An 18,833-nucleotide genomic window follows, 5' to 3' on the forward strand; every position below is an offset into this window, starting at 1 on the left:
GAGATGGAGACCATCACTAACTGGGATGGATGGATGGAGAGATACCTGCTAATGGAGAGGGAAAGGGAGAGAGAGGGAGACTTGTTAACAGAGAGATGGAGAGAAAAAGAAAAGCTCAATAAGAGAGTGAGAGACTAAGAGAGCAAGACATTGAACGGAGACTCACTAACTGAGAAAGAGGGGGAAGGAGGGGGGTTGTGTGAGGTTTGGATTCTGGTAATTGAAAGGGTTTATTTTTGGCAGTGATGTGAATGCAGGTTGTGTGTGCTACACCGCGTGATATAATGGTAGGCTGCGTGGGGGGAACTGGACAGTTAGGATCTCTTCCAGAGAGGTTGGATTAGTGGAGAAATGGCATGCCACACGCCAGGCTGGGTAAACATGTGAGCACAGCCCAAACCACCCCAAAACACACCCACACACAAGACACGCACGATTACAAAATCATGACTCACGTTTACGCTGCACTTAAACGTTTCATCTTAAATCAAACACACTATGCACATTTAGTTAACTGCACACTCCAGTACATGTACTGCACACACAATACACTAAGATGAACCCACTGATAGACAATCAAAACAGGTAAAGAACACTGATGGAGGAGGCTGTGCTGTTGGCTGGGGACATCAAATAACCAATGAACAGAGTTCAAGACCAACGCGTCTCTTCAACCTTGTTGGGGTAGGGCTGGACGAAATGGCAAAAAATGTAAACATATGTATGGCCGATTCACGAGCTCCGACGGTGACATGTTTTGGCTCTGTAATCCAGCACTTTGAATGTGAAATTATGCAATGACTGAGGTTAAATTGCAGATTGTCAGCTTTAATTTGAGGGTATTTCCATCCATTTCATACACACTTTTTGTGCATACTCCCACTACTGCTGGGCAGTATACGTGTTTTGCGATATACCGGTATTGATGAACGGACCGGTTTTGGTTTTTACCTTCTATACCGGTATTTGAATGTTCGGTTTGTTAAATGTGATACGCAGTGTGTAACGTCCATTTTTATAGTTTACTTCGCTACTTGAGTCATCCCTCTCCACACAGACCTAGCTAAGCCCCGTCACTAATGGAGCGCATTTGATGTTCCTCAACCACAAGACACTTGCGTCATGGTCAATGCAGCATATGCAACACTGTAGTTGTCACTTTGCATCTTAATATAAATACTAGCATTCTATAATGACACTATTAGCTTGTGTTTCTTACATCTGCAAACAGCTAGTTTGTCTTTTCTTGGCAAGTTGGGCCTAAATCTTGTTAGCTGCTAATCACTAGCTAGCTAGCTAATACACGTACTGAGTAAGGGCAAGCGTAATTACAGTGCCTTGCGAAAGTATTCGGCCCCCTTGAACTTTGCGACCTTTTGCCACATTTCAGGCTTCAAAACAAAGATATAAAACTGTATTTTTTTGTGAAGAATCAACAACAAGTGGGACACAATCATGAAGTGGAACGACATTTATTGGATATTTCAAACTTTTTTAACAAATCAAAAACTGAAAAATTGGGCGTGCAAAATTATTCAGCCCCTTTACTTTCAGTGCAGCAAACTCTCTCCAGAAGTTCAGTGAGGATCTCTGAATGATCCAATGTTGACCTAAATGACTAATGATGATAAATACAATCCACCTGTGTGTAATCAAGTCTCCGTATAAATGCACCTGCACTGTGATAGTCTCAGAGGTCCGTTAAAAGCGCAGAGAGCATCATGAAGAACAAGGAACACACCAGGCAGGTCCGAGATACTGTTGTGAAGAAGTTTAAAGCCGGATTTGGATACAAAAAGATTTCCCAAGCTTTAAACATCCCAAGGAGCACTGTGCAAGCGATAATATTGAAATGGAAGGAGTATCAGACCACTGCAAATCTACCAAGACCTGGCCGTCCCTCTAAACTTTCAGCTCATACAAGGAGAAGACTGATCAGAGATGCAGCCAAGAGGCCCGTGATCACTCTGGATGAACTGCAGAGATCTACAGCTGAGGTGGGAGACTCTGTCCATAGGACAACAATCAGTCGTATATTGCACAAATCTGGCCTTTATGGAAGAGTGGCAAGAAGAAAGCCATTTCTTAAAGATATCCATAAAAAGTGTTGTTTAAAGTTTGCCACAAGCCACCTGGGAGACACACCAAACATGTGGAAGAAGGTGCTCTGGTCAGATGAAACAAAATTGAACTTTTTGGCAACAATGCAAAACGTTATGTTTGGCGTAAAAGCAACACAGCTGAACACACCATCCCCACTGTCAAACATGGTGGTGGCAGCATCATGGTTTGGGCCTGCTTTTCTTCAGCAGGGACAGGGAAGATGGTTAAAATTGATGGGAAGATGGATGGAGCCAAATACAGGACCATTCTGGAAGAAAACCTGATGGAGTCTGCAAAAGACCTGAGACTGGGACGGAGATTTGTCTTCCAACAAGACAATGATCCAAAACATAAAGCAAAATCTACAATGGAATGGTTCAAAAATAAACATATCCAGGTGTTAGAATGGCCAAGTCAAAGTCCAGACCTGAATCCAATCGAGAATCTGTGGAAAGAACTGAAAACCGCTGTTCACAAATGCTCTCCATCCAAACTCACTGAGCTCGAGCTGTTTTGCAAGGAGGAATGGGAAAAAATTTCAGTCTCTCCATGTGCAAAACTGATAGAGACATACCCCAAGCGACTTACAGCTGTAATCGCAGCAAAAGGTGGCGCTACAAAGTATTAACTTAAGGGGGCTGAATAATTTTGCACTACCAATTTTTCAGTTTTTGATTTGTTAAAAAAGTTTGAAATATCCAATAAATGTCGTTCCACTTCATGATTGTGTCCCACTTGTTGTTGATTCTTCACAAAAAAAATACAGTTTTATATCTTTATGTTTGAAACCTGAAATGTGGCAAAAGGTCGCAGTTCAAGGGGGCCGAATACTTTCGCAAGGCACTGTAGCTATACAGCCTGATAATACCAGTGATTGTGTAGACCTAAATCAACATGTTTTTGCAACAGTGTCTTCTAAATTCAAGTTGTAAACGCAAAGCAAGAATAATGTTAGCTACATGAAGTAGCTAAGAGAAAACATTCAACCTAGCCAATGATTATAGGAAACACATAACACATTAGTTCCTACCCTGTCACAATAACTCCTCCCTGGCATTCTCATTCGTTGTCATGTCAAACACTGTATTAAAAGTGCCCACTATTATATTCTAACTATATATTTATAGTCCCATGATTACAAGTGTTTTGCTCTAAATCACAAGTCAAATTGCAACATTGTTAAAAATAAGGCCCAGATTACTTGGCCATATCATTCAGCCCTACATGGCAGGGTAGAAATGATCTCAAATGCAGAAATGGCTGAAATTGGACTTTTTGGGGGTTGAAGTTGAATTGAACAGTATAAAACAAAATCAGAAAGGAGAAAGACCAATTGAAATCACTTAGAATATATGTGTTGCCACCCTGGGGTCACGCACGACTCAAAGAAAATGTACAACTTTTATTATTAAAAAACTAAATACTGTCAATAAAAAATATACAAAGTGATCTAATATTTTGGGCACATCGCCCAGCCCTAACTCCCTCTTATTTTAGTGGACCTAAAGTACTGTGACAAATGCAATTATATATGTATTAAAGTAATAAAAAGTTAAGTATTTGGTCCTATATTCATAGCATGCAATGACTATCAAGCTTGTGACTACAAATGTTGGATGCATTTGCTGTTTCAGATTATTTTGTGCCCAATAGAAATGAATGCTAAATAATCTAGTGTCATTTGAGTAATTTTATTGGTAATAATATCATCTTTCTAACCACATCTACATTAATGGGAATGTTACCGTGGTTACAGATCATCCTGAATGAATAATGAGTGAGAAAGTTAGACGCACAAGTCATACCGCAATGCCGAACAATAGACAGCATTAAAAGGACATTTCAAAGCATACAGTCAATTCGGAAAGTATTCAGAGCCCTTAACTATTTTCACATTCCAGCCTTATTCTAAAATGGATTAGTTTCCCCAAAAACAGGTTTTTAGTAATTGCACATTTAAAAATAATCACAAGTACTCAGTACTTTGAAGCACATTTGATAGCAATTACAGCCTCGAGTCATCTTGGGTATGACGCTACAAGCTTGGCACATTTGAATTTGGGGAATTTCTCCCATTCTTCTCTGCAGATCCTTTCAAGCTCTGTCAGGCTGGATGGGAAGCGTAGCTGCACAGCTATTTTCAGGTCTCTGCAGAGATGTTTCATTGGGTTCAAGTCCGGGCTCTGGCTGGGCCACAAGGACATTCAGAGACTTGTCCCAAAGCCTCTCTTATCTTGGCTGTGTGCTTAGGGTTGCTGTCCTGTTGGAAGGTGAACCAGTCAGGTCCTGAGCAAGTTTTCATCAAGGATCTCTGTAGTTTGCTCAATTCATATTTCCCTTGATCCTGACTAGTCCCCCAGACAATGCAGCATGATGCTGCCACCACGTTTCACTGTAAGGATGGTGTCAGTTTTCCTCCAGAAGTAAAGTTTGGCATTCAGGCCAAAGAGTAGAGTCTTGGTTTCATCAGACCAGATAATCTGGTTTCTCAGGGTCTGAGTGTCTTTAGGTTCCTTTTGCCAAACTCCAAGCAGGCTTTCATGTGCCTTGTACTGAGGAGTGGCATCCGTCTGGCCACTACCATAAAGGCCTGATTGGTGGAGTGCTGCAGAGATGGGAGAATCTTCCAGAGGGACAACCATCTCCAAACAGGAACTCTGGATCTATGTCAGAGTGACCATCGGGTTCTTGGTCCCCTCCCTGACCAAGGCCCTTCTCCCCGATCAGTTTTCCAAGAGTTAGCCGCCCGGCCAGAGGCTTGGTGGTTCTAAACTTCTTCCATTTAAGAATGGAGGCCACTGTGTTCTTGGGGACCTTCAAATGGTGCAGATCTTTTTTGCCTCCCTTTCCCAGCTCTGTGCCTCAACACAATCCTGTCTCGGAGCTCTACGAACAATTCCTTCAACCTCATGGTTTGTTTATTTTTTCTGTGGGACCTTAAAATAGACAGGTGTGTAGCTTTTCAAATCATGTCCAATCAAGGGAATTTACCACAGGTGGACTCCAATAAAGTTGTAGAAGCGTCAAGGATGATTCATGGAAACAGGATGCACCTGAGCTCAATTTTCAGTGTCATAGCAAAGGGTCTGAATACTTACGCAAATAAGGTATATCTGTTTTATACATTTGCAAAAAATTCTAAAGACCTATTTTCGCTTTGCCAATATGGGGTATTGTGTGTAGAATTTTATTTAATCAATTTTGGAATAAGGCTGTAACGTAACAAAATGGAAGAAAAGGGAAGGGGTCTGAATAATTTACGAATGCACTGTATGTGCATTAATAAGCTATGAACATGTCACAAATGTCAGATTTCCTCACTACATGCAAATACGAGCATTTATGCATCTCACCGGTAGAAACGGGCAGCTACATTGCCATGCCTATCAGCAAACCACAAATGCATAGCGATTTCAGCACATGAAGCACCCTGTGGAGGTGAAAAATATTAAAAAGTCTAGCCAGTAGTTTCAGCCAGAGGATTTAGAAACGGAACTGAAGTCTCAACTGATAGGGTTGCCATGTCGTTGAACGTTAAAAAGGGATGCTATCAAGAAATGTTCCCCTTCACTTCAAAGAGGAAGAAAAGTCAAGCCGAGATAACGTTGCTAAAGTTACCTAGCAAGCAAACTACATTTGTTTATCCTAAACCAAAATCTAGCTGGTTTTCAGAATATGCTTGCTAGAAATTCCAAAGCACATCAAACATATAAATGGAACATGTAAAGTGTTGGTCCCATGTTTCATGAGCTGAAATAAAAAAAAATCCCCGAAATGTTTCACAAAAAAATAAAATACATTTGCTTACATCCCAGTTAGTGAGCATTTCTCCTTTGCCAAGATAAATCAATCCACCTGACAGGTGTAGCATATCAAGAAGCTGATTAAACAACAGGGACACAGGTGCCCCTTGTGCTGGGGACAGTAAATGGCTGCTCTAAAATGTGCTGTTTTGTCACAACACAATGCCACAGATGTCGCAAGTTGAGGGAGGGTGCAATTGGCATGCTGACTGTAAAGTCCCCCAGAGCTGTTGCCAGAAATGTAATATTATTTTCTCTACCATAAGCCGCCCCAAGCATTATTTTAGAGAATTTGTCAGTACGTCCAATTCGCCTCAAATGCAGAACAGGTGAATGGCGTTGTGTGGACGAGCGGTTTGCGGAAGTCAACGTTGTGAACGTCAACGTTGTGAACAGCAAATATATTTTTATTTCTTTATGGCACATGAGAGACACCTGTCTGATTTGCGGCCATCTCAGTGAACTAATCCATTGCAGACGATGAGAGTGATCCATTGCGGAGGCCACAGTCCAAGAAGGGGAGGGTGGCCAAAATGAACGTCTCTCTCCAGAATGTGCTCTCCGGCCAATTTGGGCACATTCATTGTGTGAATTGTTTGCCTTGATTGTTGGTGTCTATCAATTCCCCATTACATACATCACCAGCAGTACCCTACATGTACCTTTAATTCCTAATCTACAATGTTTGGTTATGGTCATTTCTGTAAATGCATTCAATATATTATTATTCCAGTCATTAACCATTGTCAAAGTAGACACGTAGTTTGCAGTGCGCACAACCTATGCTACACTTGTGATAAACAAGTTAGTTTATTTCATTCCATTTATGGAGCTGTCAATTTAGGTCATTGTCTTTTGTTTGGAGCGCTACAGTCATTGTGGAGTAAGGATGCGCACCTGATTACAGATCGAAGTAGGCCTATAAGCTACCTGGCCTGTGTGCAAATGTGGGCATATAAAAATGTGCCCATTTGAGAATATGATAGTATTTCAGATTGGCTTAACGCACCACCATAATGTCGTGGAGCTTCTCAAAGTAATATTTTCTTCCCCTCAAACAAAGTATATTTTTACATCCATTGAGGAAAGTAGTTTAATGTATTTTTAAAATCTTTCCAGCTCGCTCCCTTTTGATAACCACGCCGTGTGAATGGGAAAAATGTCATGCCCTGATCCAGTGGAAACATAAAATAAGTCTGGCTGATGAGCTCTTAACCCTTGGACAAATAGCCTACAGCGTGTCTGGCTCACTCACTGGCACCGGGAAACTGAGGGGCCCAGAATATTTTATACGTTTGAAGTTAATTTGCAGACAAGCCATGCGTAACCAATGTGATTTATAGGATATTTATTTTTCAGGGTATGTTCTACCTGCAGGCTGCAATGTTTTATTTGTTGGCTTTATGTAGGCTATTTTTACATAAATTAAATGAAACTGTTACACAAAATGTCCATATGAAAACCATAACTGGCACGAAATAGTCAGATAAATTGGCATTCCACATGAAAGGTTGCAGACTCCTCGTGTAGCCAATTGCCGACAACTTCAGGAGAGTAACCGCAGAATCTGGTAAAGCCAGCAGGAGGATGGTCGGGGCAGGTTCTCCTCTTCTGGTCATCTTGATCTTTGGCTCCCTCTTGAGTCAAAGGGCTTATTTAAATCAAACAGCATCAACAAAGCATATCGCTGATTTTATTAAAATACATGGGTGCGTCTATTGAAAAAGTCACGTTTAAAATTTCTACCAATCAATTGGTCGACAGAACAGACCACTTTCGGTCAACCAAGATTTATTTTAGTCGGGGACAGCCTTAACTTAAATCTTTGAAATTGTTGCCGGTTGTGTTATATTATTGTTCATTATAATTAGGCAGCTGCTGTCTGATGATGTGATTTGTAACTTCCCAAGCTAATGTTTTCATTAGGTTACGTTTAGCTAACCATTAGGCTAGCTAGCTACCGCAGATGCCAACGTGACTGTTCTATTTAGAGTAATCAATAAGTGCAGAGGCCGAACATCAAGCTCAGCACCAGGAACTAGCGTAAGTCACCTAAAATCTATTAAATCTTTCCATGACGAGCAAATAAATATACTGGAGCTAGGCATGCACACGGTCCGCGGCAGGTAGCCTACCGGTTAAGAGCTTTGGGCCGAAAGGTTGTTGGTTCGAATCCCGGAGCCGGCACGGTGGAAAAATCTGTCAATCTGCCCTTGAGCAAAGCAGTTAACCCTCAACAACTCCTCCTCCCTGGGCATCGATTAAGGCAGCAACCTGCACCTCTCTTATTCAGAAAGGTTGGGTTAAATGCAGAAGACACATTTCGGTTGTGTAACTGACTAGTTATCCCTTTTCACTGTCTTGTCATCATGGTTGGTGTGTTTATAAGTAGGCTACACCTACTGTAGTTATTAGGATGCAAGTTGATTGTTAATGCAGTGACCGACTGAAGGTTAACCTGTGAAGGTTAGTATGCATGAGGGCGGTGGGTGGACAAAGTTGTTGTTTGAGTGTGTATTGATGGGGGCAAAGTGTAAAATGTTGGCTAAAGCACTGACTACGTGTCCTACAGACTAACCATGCTGCTGCTGCTGACCTTGACATATGCTTCAGTAGTACAGAGCCTGTAAACCCATTGAATGAAAGGTTTCAGCCCGGAAAAAGCTCAAGCTCAACATTGGACTTTGAAACAAGCCAGGAGAGCCAAAAGTATTTATGAAAACAGACTACCCGGTTGAGAAAACAAAAATCACCAATAACACTAAACTGTCCACAAGACTGCTCAAGGCTGCTCAAACTTCTACAATATTTGCTAAAAGCCCCATTGACTCAGAGTGTAACATAACACCATTCCACATTACCCTTTTTAATTCTTTGTATGGTTACACATCTTCATGACCAGTCAACATGTCATTCCATGAAATCCTCTCCAAGAGGTTAAAGCACTGTGTGGTGAAGAAAGTGGACAAGAGGCTTGTCCAGCTGGCTGTGGAGTTCAGAAAAGGCCAGACAGTGGTCTACAAGGAGCCAGAGCCACAGTTCCCCAAACCCAACATCACCAAAGCCTGCTAAACCAGCGGCCATTCCCCAACACAAGAAGTTCACCAGATGAAGAACATTCTGGAACATTCAACCAACAACATCCATATTCAGTTAGACTGATGTTGTAGTATAATATATAATGCCAAGTATGCTCAACTGCATTGTGGTCCAGATATTGCTAGCTGTCGTACATAAAACAAATGATGCAGGGAGTTGGTGTATCATTTAAACTAATTGGTTGGCAAGTAAACATGTTTCAATAAAACAGTAGATTAGTCTGTCAATATAGCAAATAAATAGACATGGCTTGTATTCAAGACAACGTTTAATTGCTCTGAAGACCGAGGTGAATTTACACAGCAGTACGGAGGAACAGTTATGGCAATGTATGATGGGTATGATGCAGTGAAGTGTTCGGAGTCACTGATGCAAGGGGAGATATGTGAAAGGTCCCGTAACTCTTGAGATTCAACCTCTTCGTATCCAAGCAATTTTGTCTGAGAGAAAAAGGCAAACGACATTACACATTCATTGGCAATCATTGTGTACGGTCTGTATTCCTACTGTAGCAACATGGTGTAGAATATGAGACATCGCAGACACACGTTAGCTAGCTACAACACAGGCATAGTTGCTCCAAGACTAATATGAGTCATCAAAACATTTAGCCAGATTTGCTCATAATGAGAGGCACTGAGGCTAGCTAAGCTAGTTAGAGAGCTATAACGTTACACTAAAGTAGTACATTTTAGGTATAACAAACACATTTGTTTTTGCTTTCATTTGTTTGAGAATACGTGTTGGGTTTTTTCATCACCTTGCCCTGTTATGTCCGAAACCATCACCATATTGTACTGTGCTGAACAACACTGCCTCGGTTAAAAGAAAGGGTATAGTGCTAGCTAGCTACCGACAGCAAAACAACTTACTTGTTTGTCATTTACCCTCCTGAGTCCTGGTCCAGCTTGTCTCGAAATCATTTCTCTCACAGTCTCAACACGTCTTCAGTGTATTCCGGCTCAAATACATAGGTCTAAACGTAAAAGAACATCCAACAATGGTTTCGCCGTCCAGCTCTTCTTGGAAAGCGGAAGCAGCCATTGTAGCTAATTATTTAGCAGTCTCAGATAGACAGTGCACGGTTAACATAGCTCCAGTGAACCTGTAAACTAGTACCGCCTTCAAGGGAGAGACGAAGAAAGAAATGATGGCTCCTGTCTGGCTGTAGTCTTACAAAGCCAGGGAAAATGAGTCAGCCTAGAGATCCTGCAACGTCCCGGAAGATAGGAACATCGTTGAGACAAGTCCAACGGCTCTATTGAACTAACACAACCATATTTAATCATGTGATCGGCGAAACACAAAAGGCCACAATAATAGCTACAAACGTCTCCGTTAATTTTTAAATCACAACAGGGTTAATCAACCAATGACGTCATTGGTTGAGGTCTCTCGGCACTAAAAAAAAACAAAAAAACACAGCTATAGTCTATAATTTCTGAAACACCTCATCACTCAAAATTAAGCAGAGAGACCGGAAAAACACCCAAATAGAGTCTAGTGGTGAAGTTTCCCTTTAATTTACAAGAATCGATATTCATTGATGGTACCATTTTTTGTTGGTACTTTTACCCCTTTTTCGTGATATCCAATTGGGACAAGACTAACTACCATCACTGCAACTCCCGTACGGACTCGAGAGACAAAGGTCGAGAGCCATACGTCCCCCAAAACACGACCCTGCCAAGCCGCACTGCTTCTTGACACACTGATCGCTTAACCCGGAAGCCAACCGCACCAAATGTGTCAGAGGAAACAGCGTACAACCGGCCCACCACAAGGAGTCGCCAGAGCGTGATGGGACAAGGACATCCCGACCAGCCAAACCCTCCCCTAAACCGGACGACACTGGGCCAATTGTCTCGCTCAACGGCCACGGCCGGTTGTGAGAGAAAGCGGGGCTGTAGGGACACCGCAAGCACTGAAGCAGTGCCTTAAACTGCTGTGCCACTCAGGAGCCATAACTTGAGAAGTTGAGAAACATTGTTAGAAAGGTTAACTTTACAATTCTAGTAAAAATCCTGTCAATGTGTTTCGGTGTCCCTATTACCAATTCTGTTGGACAAAATGCAAATAGCGAGTTGAAACCACTTGTCAGAAAGGAAGAAGTGATCTATCATCGTTGTTGTGTACGTGGCAGGGGAGGGGCTTGGTGTGTGTGTGTGTGTATAAACAGAGAGGCGGCGAAGCGAGAGGTTTCACTCTTATGACAAAGCCTTTCTATGGACTTATTTTGTACCTAAGCTTGTCGCTTGCTTTCCCGCCTTTGGTACAAGGACTCCCAATGTTAGGGGGGAGAAATTAGCACTTCGTCATTATATACTGATCTCTAGTTTAAATGGGAAGGTAAACAAGGCACTGAAGAAAATATATTTTTTTAAAACATGAGAACAAGCAAACAAACACTCATAAAAGTGGGGGAAAAGAATCATTGATTCTTTCAATACAGGCATTTGAAATAGTGCAAAAACATAACATTGAAATAAAATCGGTATTGCCCAGCCCTACTATGAGGTTTCTGGACTAGTTCTCTGAAACGAGCATGATGACTACTGGTAGGCTACAGCCACTCCATGATCTTATCCTCTCAGAATGTTATCCATCCAGCTATCCATCTCCCAGAAGAATCTCCCTGGCGCTCAATACACTGAGCCAGATTACACAGGGGACAGGCTGTTTAGACCTTTAGTTTAGGTTACAGTTGTTATAGAGAGAGGTGGTTAGTTTCCATCTCCTTGGGTTAGAGGGAGAGCGACGAGGGAGACAAAGAGAAATTGTAGATTTTTTTAAATCGTCGCTGGGCAGATCTTTTGGCCTTATAGAAGAGATGTGGAAGAGAGGTAGAGAAAGGGACCTAACGCAGCTGGTGAAAAAGGTGAAAAACTTCTGAGCTGCGTTTTTCTGTCTGTAAAGGTTCCCTTCTGACAAAATCGGAAGTTGCTCAGGCTCTTTCCATTTCCCCTGAAAACCGGATGCATCCGTTTGATGCCCCACACAGGGTGGGAATGGTGTGGTTCAGCTGTGAGCACTGACCCGACGGATAAACATGTGCTTTGACTCTGGCTCAGCCCTCACTCTCTCAGCCCACTCACACTTTCCACTGAGCAGTGGAGGAGAGGCTTACCCACACACACACCCAGTTTCACAACTGCCATAAATAGGTTAAACTCGCAAAACACATACAGAGGATGACATGCAAATACACACAGGCCTGACCAAAGGAAGTCAAATTGACTGTTTCACACGTGCTATAAACACACATTCACTGACAAATACATAGCTCGGCTAAAAAAAAAAAATTAAACACACATTTTAAAATAAGGCTGTAACGTAACAAAATGTGGAAAAAGTCAAGGGGTCTGAATACTTTCTGAATGCACTGTGTGTGTGTGTGTGTGTGTGTGTGTGTGTGTGTGTGTGTGTTACATATACACACACACACACACACAGTTGAAGTCGGAAGTTTACATACACTTAGGTTGGAGTCACTGAAACTCATTTTTCAACCACTTCATAGATGTCTTGTAAACAAACTATAGTTTTGGCAATTTGGTTAGGAAATCTACTTTGTGCATGACAAGTCACTTTCCAACAATTGTTTACAGACAGATTTCAATTATAATTCACTGTATCACAATTCCAGTGGGTCAAAAGATTACATACACTTGACTGTGCCTTTAAACAGCTAGGAAAATTCCGGAAAATGATGTCATGGTTTTAGAAGCTTCTGATAGGCTAATTAAAATCATTGGAGGTGTACCTGTAGATGTATTTCAAGGCCTACCTTCAAACTCAGTGCCTTTGCTTGACATCATGGGAAAATCAGAAGATATCAGCCAAGAACTCAGAAAAAAAATGGTAGACCTTCACACGTCTGGTTCATCCTTGAGAGCAATTTCCAAACACCTGAAGGTACCACGTTCATCTGTACAAACAATAGTACGCAAGTATAAACACCATGGGACCACGCAGCCGTCATACCGCTCAGGAAGGAGAAGCGTTCTGTCTCCTAGAGATGAATGTACTTGGTGCGAAAAGTGCAAATCAATCCCAGAAAAACAGCAAAAGGACCTCGTGAAGATGCTGGAGGAAACAGGTACACAAGTATCTATATCCACAGTAAAACAAGTCCTATATCAACATAACCTGAAAGGCCGCTCAGCAAGGAAGAAGCCACTGCTCCAAAACCACCATAAAAAAGCCAGACTACGGTTTACAACTGCACATGGAGACAAAGATCGTACTTTTTGGAGAAATGTCCTCTGGCCAAAATAGAAAAGTTTGGCCATAATGAACATCGTTATGTTTGGAGGAAAAGGGGGGAGGCTTGCAAGCCAAAGAACACCATCCCAACCGTGAAGCACTGGGGTGGCAGAATCATGTTGTGGGGGTGCTTTGCTGCAGGAGGGGCTAGTGCACTTCACAAAATAGATGGCATCATGAGGAAGAAAAACAATGTGGATATATTGAAGTAACCTCTCAAGATATCAGTCAGAAAGTTAAAGCTTGGTCGCAAATGGGTCTTGTCCAAATGGACAATGACCACAAGCAAAGTTGTGGAAAAGTGGCTTAAGGACAACAAAGTTAAAGTACTGGAGTGGCCATTACAAAGCCCTAAACTCAATCCTATAGAACATTTGTGGGCAGAACTGAAAAAGTGCGTGTGCGAGCAAGGAGGCCTTCAAACCTGACTCAGTTACACCAGCTCTGTCAGGAGGAATGGGCCAACATTGTGGGAAGCTGGGCCAACTTATTGTGGGAAGCTTGTGGAAGGCTACCTGAAACATTTTACCCAAGTTAAACAATTTCAAGGCAACGCTACCAAATACTAATTGAGTGTATGTAACCTTCTGACCAACTGGGAATGTGATGAAAGAAATACAAGCTGAAATAAATCACTACTATTATTCTGACATTTCACATTCTTAAAATAAAGTGGTGATCCTAACTGACCTAAGAGGGAATTTTTACTAGGATTAAATGTCAAGAACTGTGAAAAACAGTTTAAATGTACTTGGTTATGGTGTATGTAAACTTCCGACTTCAACTGTGTGTGAAATACTTTTTGGTATAAAAATATTAAATACATATCAGGGCTGCGTTTGGCTAACATACTAGGGCTTGGAATTGCCAGGGACCTCACAATACGATACAGCACCATACTTCGGTGCCGATATGCTATGCATGATGATGCTCACAATTCTATATGTATTGCGATTCAATACTGTCATTTGATTGAGATTTGAGACGTTCCAAACATATTACTTACTATATGCCTGCTGCAGAGAGAGGAAAGAGCATGAGAAATGTCATTTTAAAATCAGTCAGGGAAATAAAAGTGCTGAAAACATGTTGGCTCACTATTACAAAAGATGGAGAACAAGCTATAGCAGCATTTCCCAAACTAGGGGACAGATACTGAGAAAAAAAAAAAAGAGTTGGTTCACAGAACCAGGGTTGCCAGTAACCTCTGCTAGCCGCTAGATGTGGTTGCAATAAACTAAGTGGTTTCTGTTTTCTTCCTACAAATATTGCACCATCTTTTGAACGGTCTAAGCTACATACTATGACCCCATCACTGAAAGATTAGACTCCCAGGAACACGTCTTCTGTTTCTCTTTACAAAACCCAACAAGCCATTTTAACATTAACGCATATTCAACATACAAACGAGTCACAGACGCATAAACACAACTCACCTGCACCAAAAAGATGATGAGGAAGTAGAAATTGGCGATTCTTCTGAACTGCTCAAACAGATTCTTTGGCAGAAAGTTCCACACCGTGTACTGGAAAGACAAAGAGAGAGAGAGAAGGGACCAATGAAATCACATGAGAATGAGAAAAACAATCTAAGCCTACCCACTGGATCCTGGGTCTCTGTAAACCACTATTTTACAGTTCTCTGACATCCCTGTTTTTCAACGTCTTTACAGTAGAGGACTAGTAGGACATATTAAATTATTTCCATCCTCTGTGCGTGTGTTTTCCCAGTGAGTTGGTGCTGCCCTCTGAACCACCTGAGACCCAGGGAGCCAGTCTTCCCCCTCAGTCCCTGGGGGGCCTGCAAATATTCCAATGATTCGGATTAGCGACGTCTCTCCTTAAATTTGCCCAGCCCTGAAAGGAGAGCCGATTACCTTAAGTTGGCGGCAGATCCTACTTTTTTCGCTCTTTCTTTTAAGTGGGCATGACTGCGGATACTCCACACAGTAGCTGAACGAGACACTCTTATGTTGCCAAATCCCCGCGAGACAGCCCAACAACGCCCCGGTGGCAACTTAAACCACACAACAGGCTAATACAAGTGGAGGAAAACACAGTGACACACACCACTGTTGAGAGGGGAATGTAGAGGAACGTATTTGCATGGAGACAGAGAGTGCTGAAATGCAAACGGTAGCAGAAAGGGACCATTTCATTTTGCCAGAGAGAAGAGAGTAGTAATAAGAGGAGGAGCCTGAGGGGGGAGGGCAGGAGAGAGTGAGGAGAGAATGAGGAAGGGGAATGAGGGATGAGAGAGTGAGGGAAGATAGTTCAGGGAGAGGGGAGAGAAGGAACTGCGAGGGAGTTGTAAGGAACAGGATAATGGGAAGCAGGTGCATGGTAGAAGTGTAAACACCACAGCCAGAGAAATTAACGACTGTTTACACGGTCACACTGGAGGACGAGAGACATTGATTGGCCCATTCCCAGTGGGACCCTCTGCACCACTATAAAATCCCCTTCCTCGCTCTTCCCCTGCATCCTCATATACATGAATCTAAACCCCCAGCCAGCCCTCCTCCTCAGACCCACACCCTTAGCCCTGACAGGAGGAGAGATTTAGGCGGGCTCAGACAACCAGAGGGGCAGCTTGAATCGCCACCCCTGCCTGCTGGTACATCAATAGTAGCAGTGTATTTCACCACCACAGACGGAGCTCTCCTGACAGACAAATAATGGCCTTCCATTGGGAAGGAAGACAAGCATGCGGTGAGGCAGTGGGAGGAAGACGAGCATGCGGGGAGGCAGTGGGAGGAAGACGAGCATGCGGGAGGCAGTGGGAGGAAGACGAGCATGCGGGGAGGCAGTGGGAGGAAGACGAGCATGCGGGGAGGCAGTGGAAGGAAGACGAGCATGCGGGGAGGCAGTGGGAGGAAGACGAGCATGCGGGGAGGCAGTGGAAGGAAGACGAGCATGCGGGGAGGCAGTGGGAGGAGGGAAAAAGAGAACGTACTAGAGAAGAAGACAATTAGAATTAAAGAGGTGGAGGGAGAGAGGGTCGTCCACCAAGATGAAACATCACTGCGTAAGCGAACACTGAGTTGAGAGCGCAGAGTGGTCGAGCGAGCAGAGGGGAGGAGCATGAAAATATACAAGCATGGTACGAAACATCCACTCGTTTTACGGTGTTGTGCAGACCACAGGTCGACGGTGTAAAACATGGCAGTATATCTTACCTTGGAAGAGACAATCCGGTTGTCACAGAACTTGGGGGGGATTAAAGCTTCGGTGGCGGGACAGGGCCGGTGGCCTACGTAGATGGTCCTGCTGTCTACTTTCCTCTCGTCCCTACCAAACTGTAGAGAGAGATGAACAGACAGAACTAGAAGAAATTCAGAGACATGTATACAAGGTGTAAATATATGGCTTTAGCTGACATTTAGACAACACCGGAACACCTCAGGAGACTAGAAGTGTAAACAGTGGCCTAATGCTGTAAACCAGCAGACTAAACCCTGGGGGGATATTATACGATTCAACTCCACGTTTTACGATGGAGTTGAGCGGCGACTAGCGTGGGAGGACTGGAGCTCCGACGTCACATAAAATTAAGACATTGTTCTGTATAACTTTGGGATACTCTTTGGTTGCTAAAATCTTTTTCTTTTTTTAAATACCTATGCGATGGCACTGCAGTCCGCCCATACTAGACGCAGAGTTTAGTCGGCTAGGGGGGAAATGTTATTCAAGTCCACTGCAAAGATGGCTTGTGCATAACTCCCACGGTCAGTAAATGAAGATGTAGTCCACATTAACGCATGGGGAGCGAAACAAATCAACGATACCGTTCACCTCTACCACAGTGCAAAATCAGTGAAACAACGATACCGTTCACCTCTACCACAGTGCAAAATCAGGGAAACAACGATACCGTTTACCTCTACCACAGTGCAAAATCAGTGAAACAACGATACCGTTCACCTCTACCACAGTGCAAAATCAGGGAAACAACGATACCGTTCACCTCTACCACAGTGCAAAATCAGGGAAACAACGATACCGTTCACCTCTACCACAGTGCAAAATCAGTGAAACAACGATACCGTTCACCTCTACCACAGTGCAAAATCAGTGAAACAACGATACCGTTCACCTCTACCACAGTGCAAAAAATCAGTAAAACAACGATACCATTCACCTCTACCACAGTGCAAAATCAGGGAAACAACGATACTGCTCACCTCTACCACAGTGCAAAATCAGTGAAACAACGATACCGTTCACCTCTACCACAGTGCAAAATCAGTGAAACAACGATCCCGTTCACCTCTACCACAGTGCAAAATCAGTGAAACAACGATACCGTTTACCTCTACCACAGTGCAAAATCAGTGAAACAACGATACCGTTCACCTCTACCACAGTGCAAAATCAGTGAAACAACGATACCGTTCACCTCTACCACAGTGCAAAATCAGTGAAACAACGATACCGTTCACCTCTACCACAGTGCAAAATCAGTGAAACAACAATACCGTTCACCTCTACCACAGTGCAAAATCAGTGAAACAATGATACCATTCACCTCTACCACAGTGCAAAATCAGTGAAACAACGATACTGCTCTCACCTCTACCACAGTGCAAAATCAGTGAAACAACGATACTGCTCTCACCTCTACCACAGTGCAAAATCAGTGAATCAACGATACCGTTCACCTCTACCACAGTGCAAAATCAGTAAAACAACGATACCGTTCACCTCTACCGCAGTGCAAAATCAGGGAAACAACGATACTGTTCACCTCTACCACAGTGCAAAATCAGTGAAACAACGATACCGTTCACCTCTACCACAGTGCAAAATCAGTGAAACAACGATACCGTTCACCTCTACCACAGTGCAAAATCAGTGAAACAACGATACCGTTCACCTCTACCACAGTGCAAAAATCAGTGAAACAACGATACCGTTCACCTCTACCACAGTGCAAAATCAGGGAAACAACGATACCGTTCACCTCTACCACAGTGCAAAAATCAGTGAAACAACGATACTGCTCACCTCTACCACAGTGCAAAATCAGGGAAACAACGATACCGTTCACCTCTACCACAGTGCAAAATCAGTGAAACAACGATACTGCTCACCTCTACCACAGTGCAAAATCAGTGAAACAACGATACCGTTCACCTCTACCACAGTGCAAAATCAGTGAAACAACGATACCGTTCACCTCTACCACAGTGCAAAATCAGTGAAACAACAATACCGTTCACCTCTACCACAGTGCAAAAATCAGTGAAACAACGATACTGCTCACCTCTACCACAGTGCAAAATCAGTGAAACAACGATACCGTTCACCTCTACCACAGTGCAAAATCAGTGAAACAACGATACCGTTCACCTCTACCACAGTGCAAAATCAGGGAAACAACGATACCATTCACCTCTACCACAGTGCAAAATCAGTGAAACAACGATACCGTTCACCTCTACCACAGTGCAAAATCAGTGAAACAACGATACTGTTCACCTCTACCACAGTGCAAAATCAGTGAAACAACAATACTGCTCTCACCTCTACCACAGTGCAAAATCAGTGAAACAACGATAC

General features: G+C 42.9%; 1 protein-coding gene and 1 long non-coding RNA gene across 5 annotated transcripts in view; one reads left to right on the forward strand and one right to left on the reverse strand.

The window, feature by feature from the left end:
- Positions 1 to 18,833, reverse strand: part of LOC110504953 (phospholipid-transporting ATPase IG) — an 80,388-nt gene that overhangs the window by 46,601 nt on the left and 14,954 nt on the right. For all 4 annotated transcript variants that reach the window (XR_016491635.1, XM_036969719.2, XM_036969718.2 and 1 more), the window contains exons 2-3: positions 16,451 to 16,570; positions 14,708 to 14,797 (exon numbers count right to left, since the gene is read on the reverse strand). Coding sequence is in view for 3 of the 4 variants with exons in the window: in XM_036969719.2 (XP_036825614.2) it covers positions 14,708 to 14,797; positions 16,451 to 16,570 (210 nt within the window). In the remaining variant the exon portion in view is untranslated. The remainder of the gene's footprint in view (positions 1 to 14,707; positions 14,798 to 16,450; positions 16,571 to 18,833) is intronic.
- Positions 1 to 18,833, forward strand: part of LOC149971610 (uncharacterized) — a 124,026-nt gene that overhangs the window by 25,031 nt on the left and 80,162 nt on the right. The window lies entirely within an intron of this gene.

The sequence above is a fragment of the Oncorhynchus mykiss genome, chromosome 25 (assembly GCF_057628025.1).
Source record: "Oncorhynchus mykiss isolate SJ-2025 chromosome 25, ASM5762802v1, whole genome shotgun sequence".
In the NCBI taxonomy this organism is placed as follows: Eukaryota; Metazoa; Chordata; class Actinopteri; order Salmoniformes; family Salmonidae; genus Oncorhynchus; species Oncorhynchus mykiss.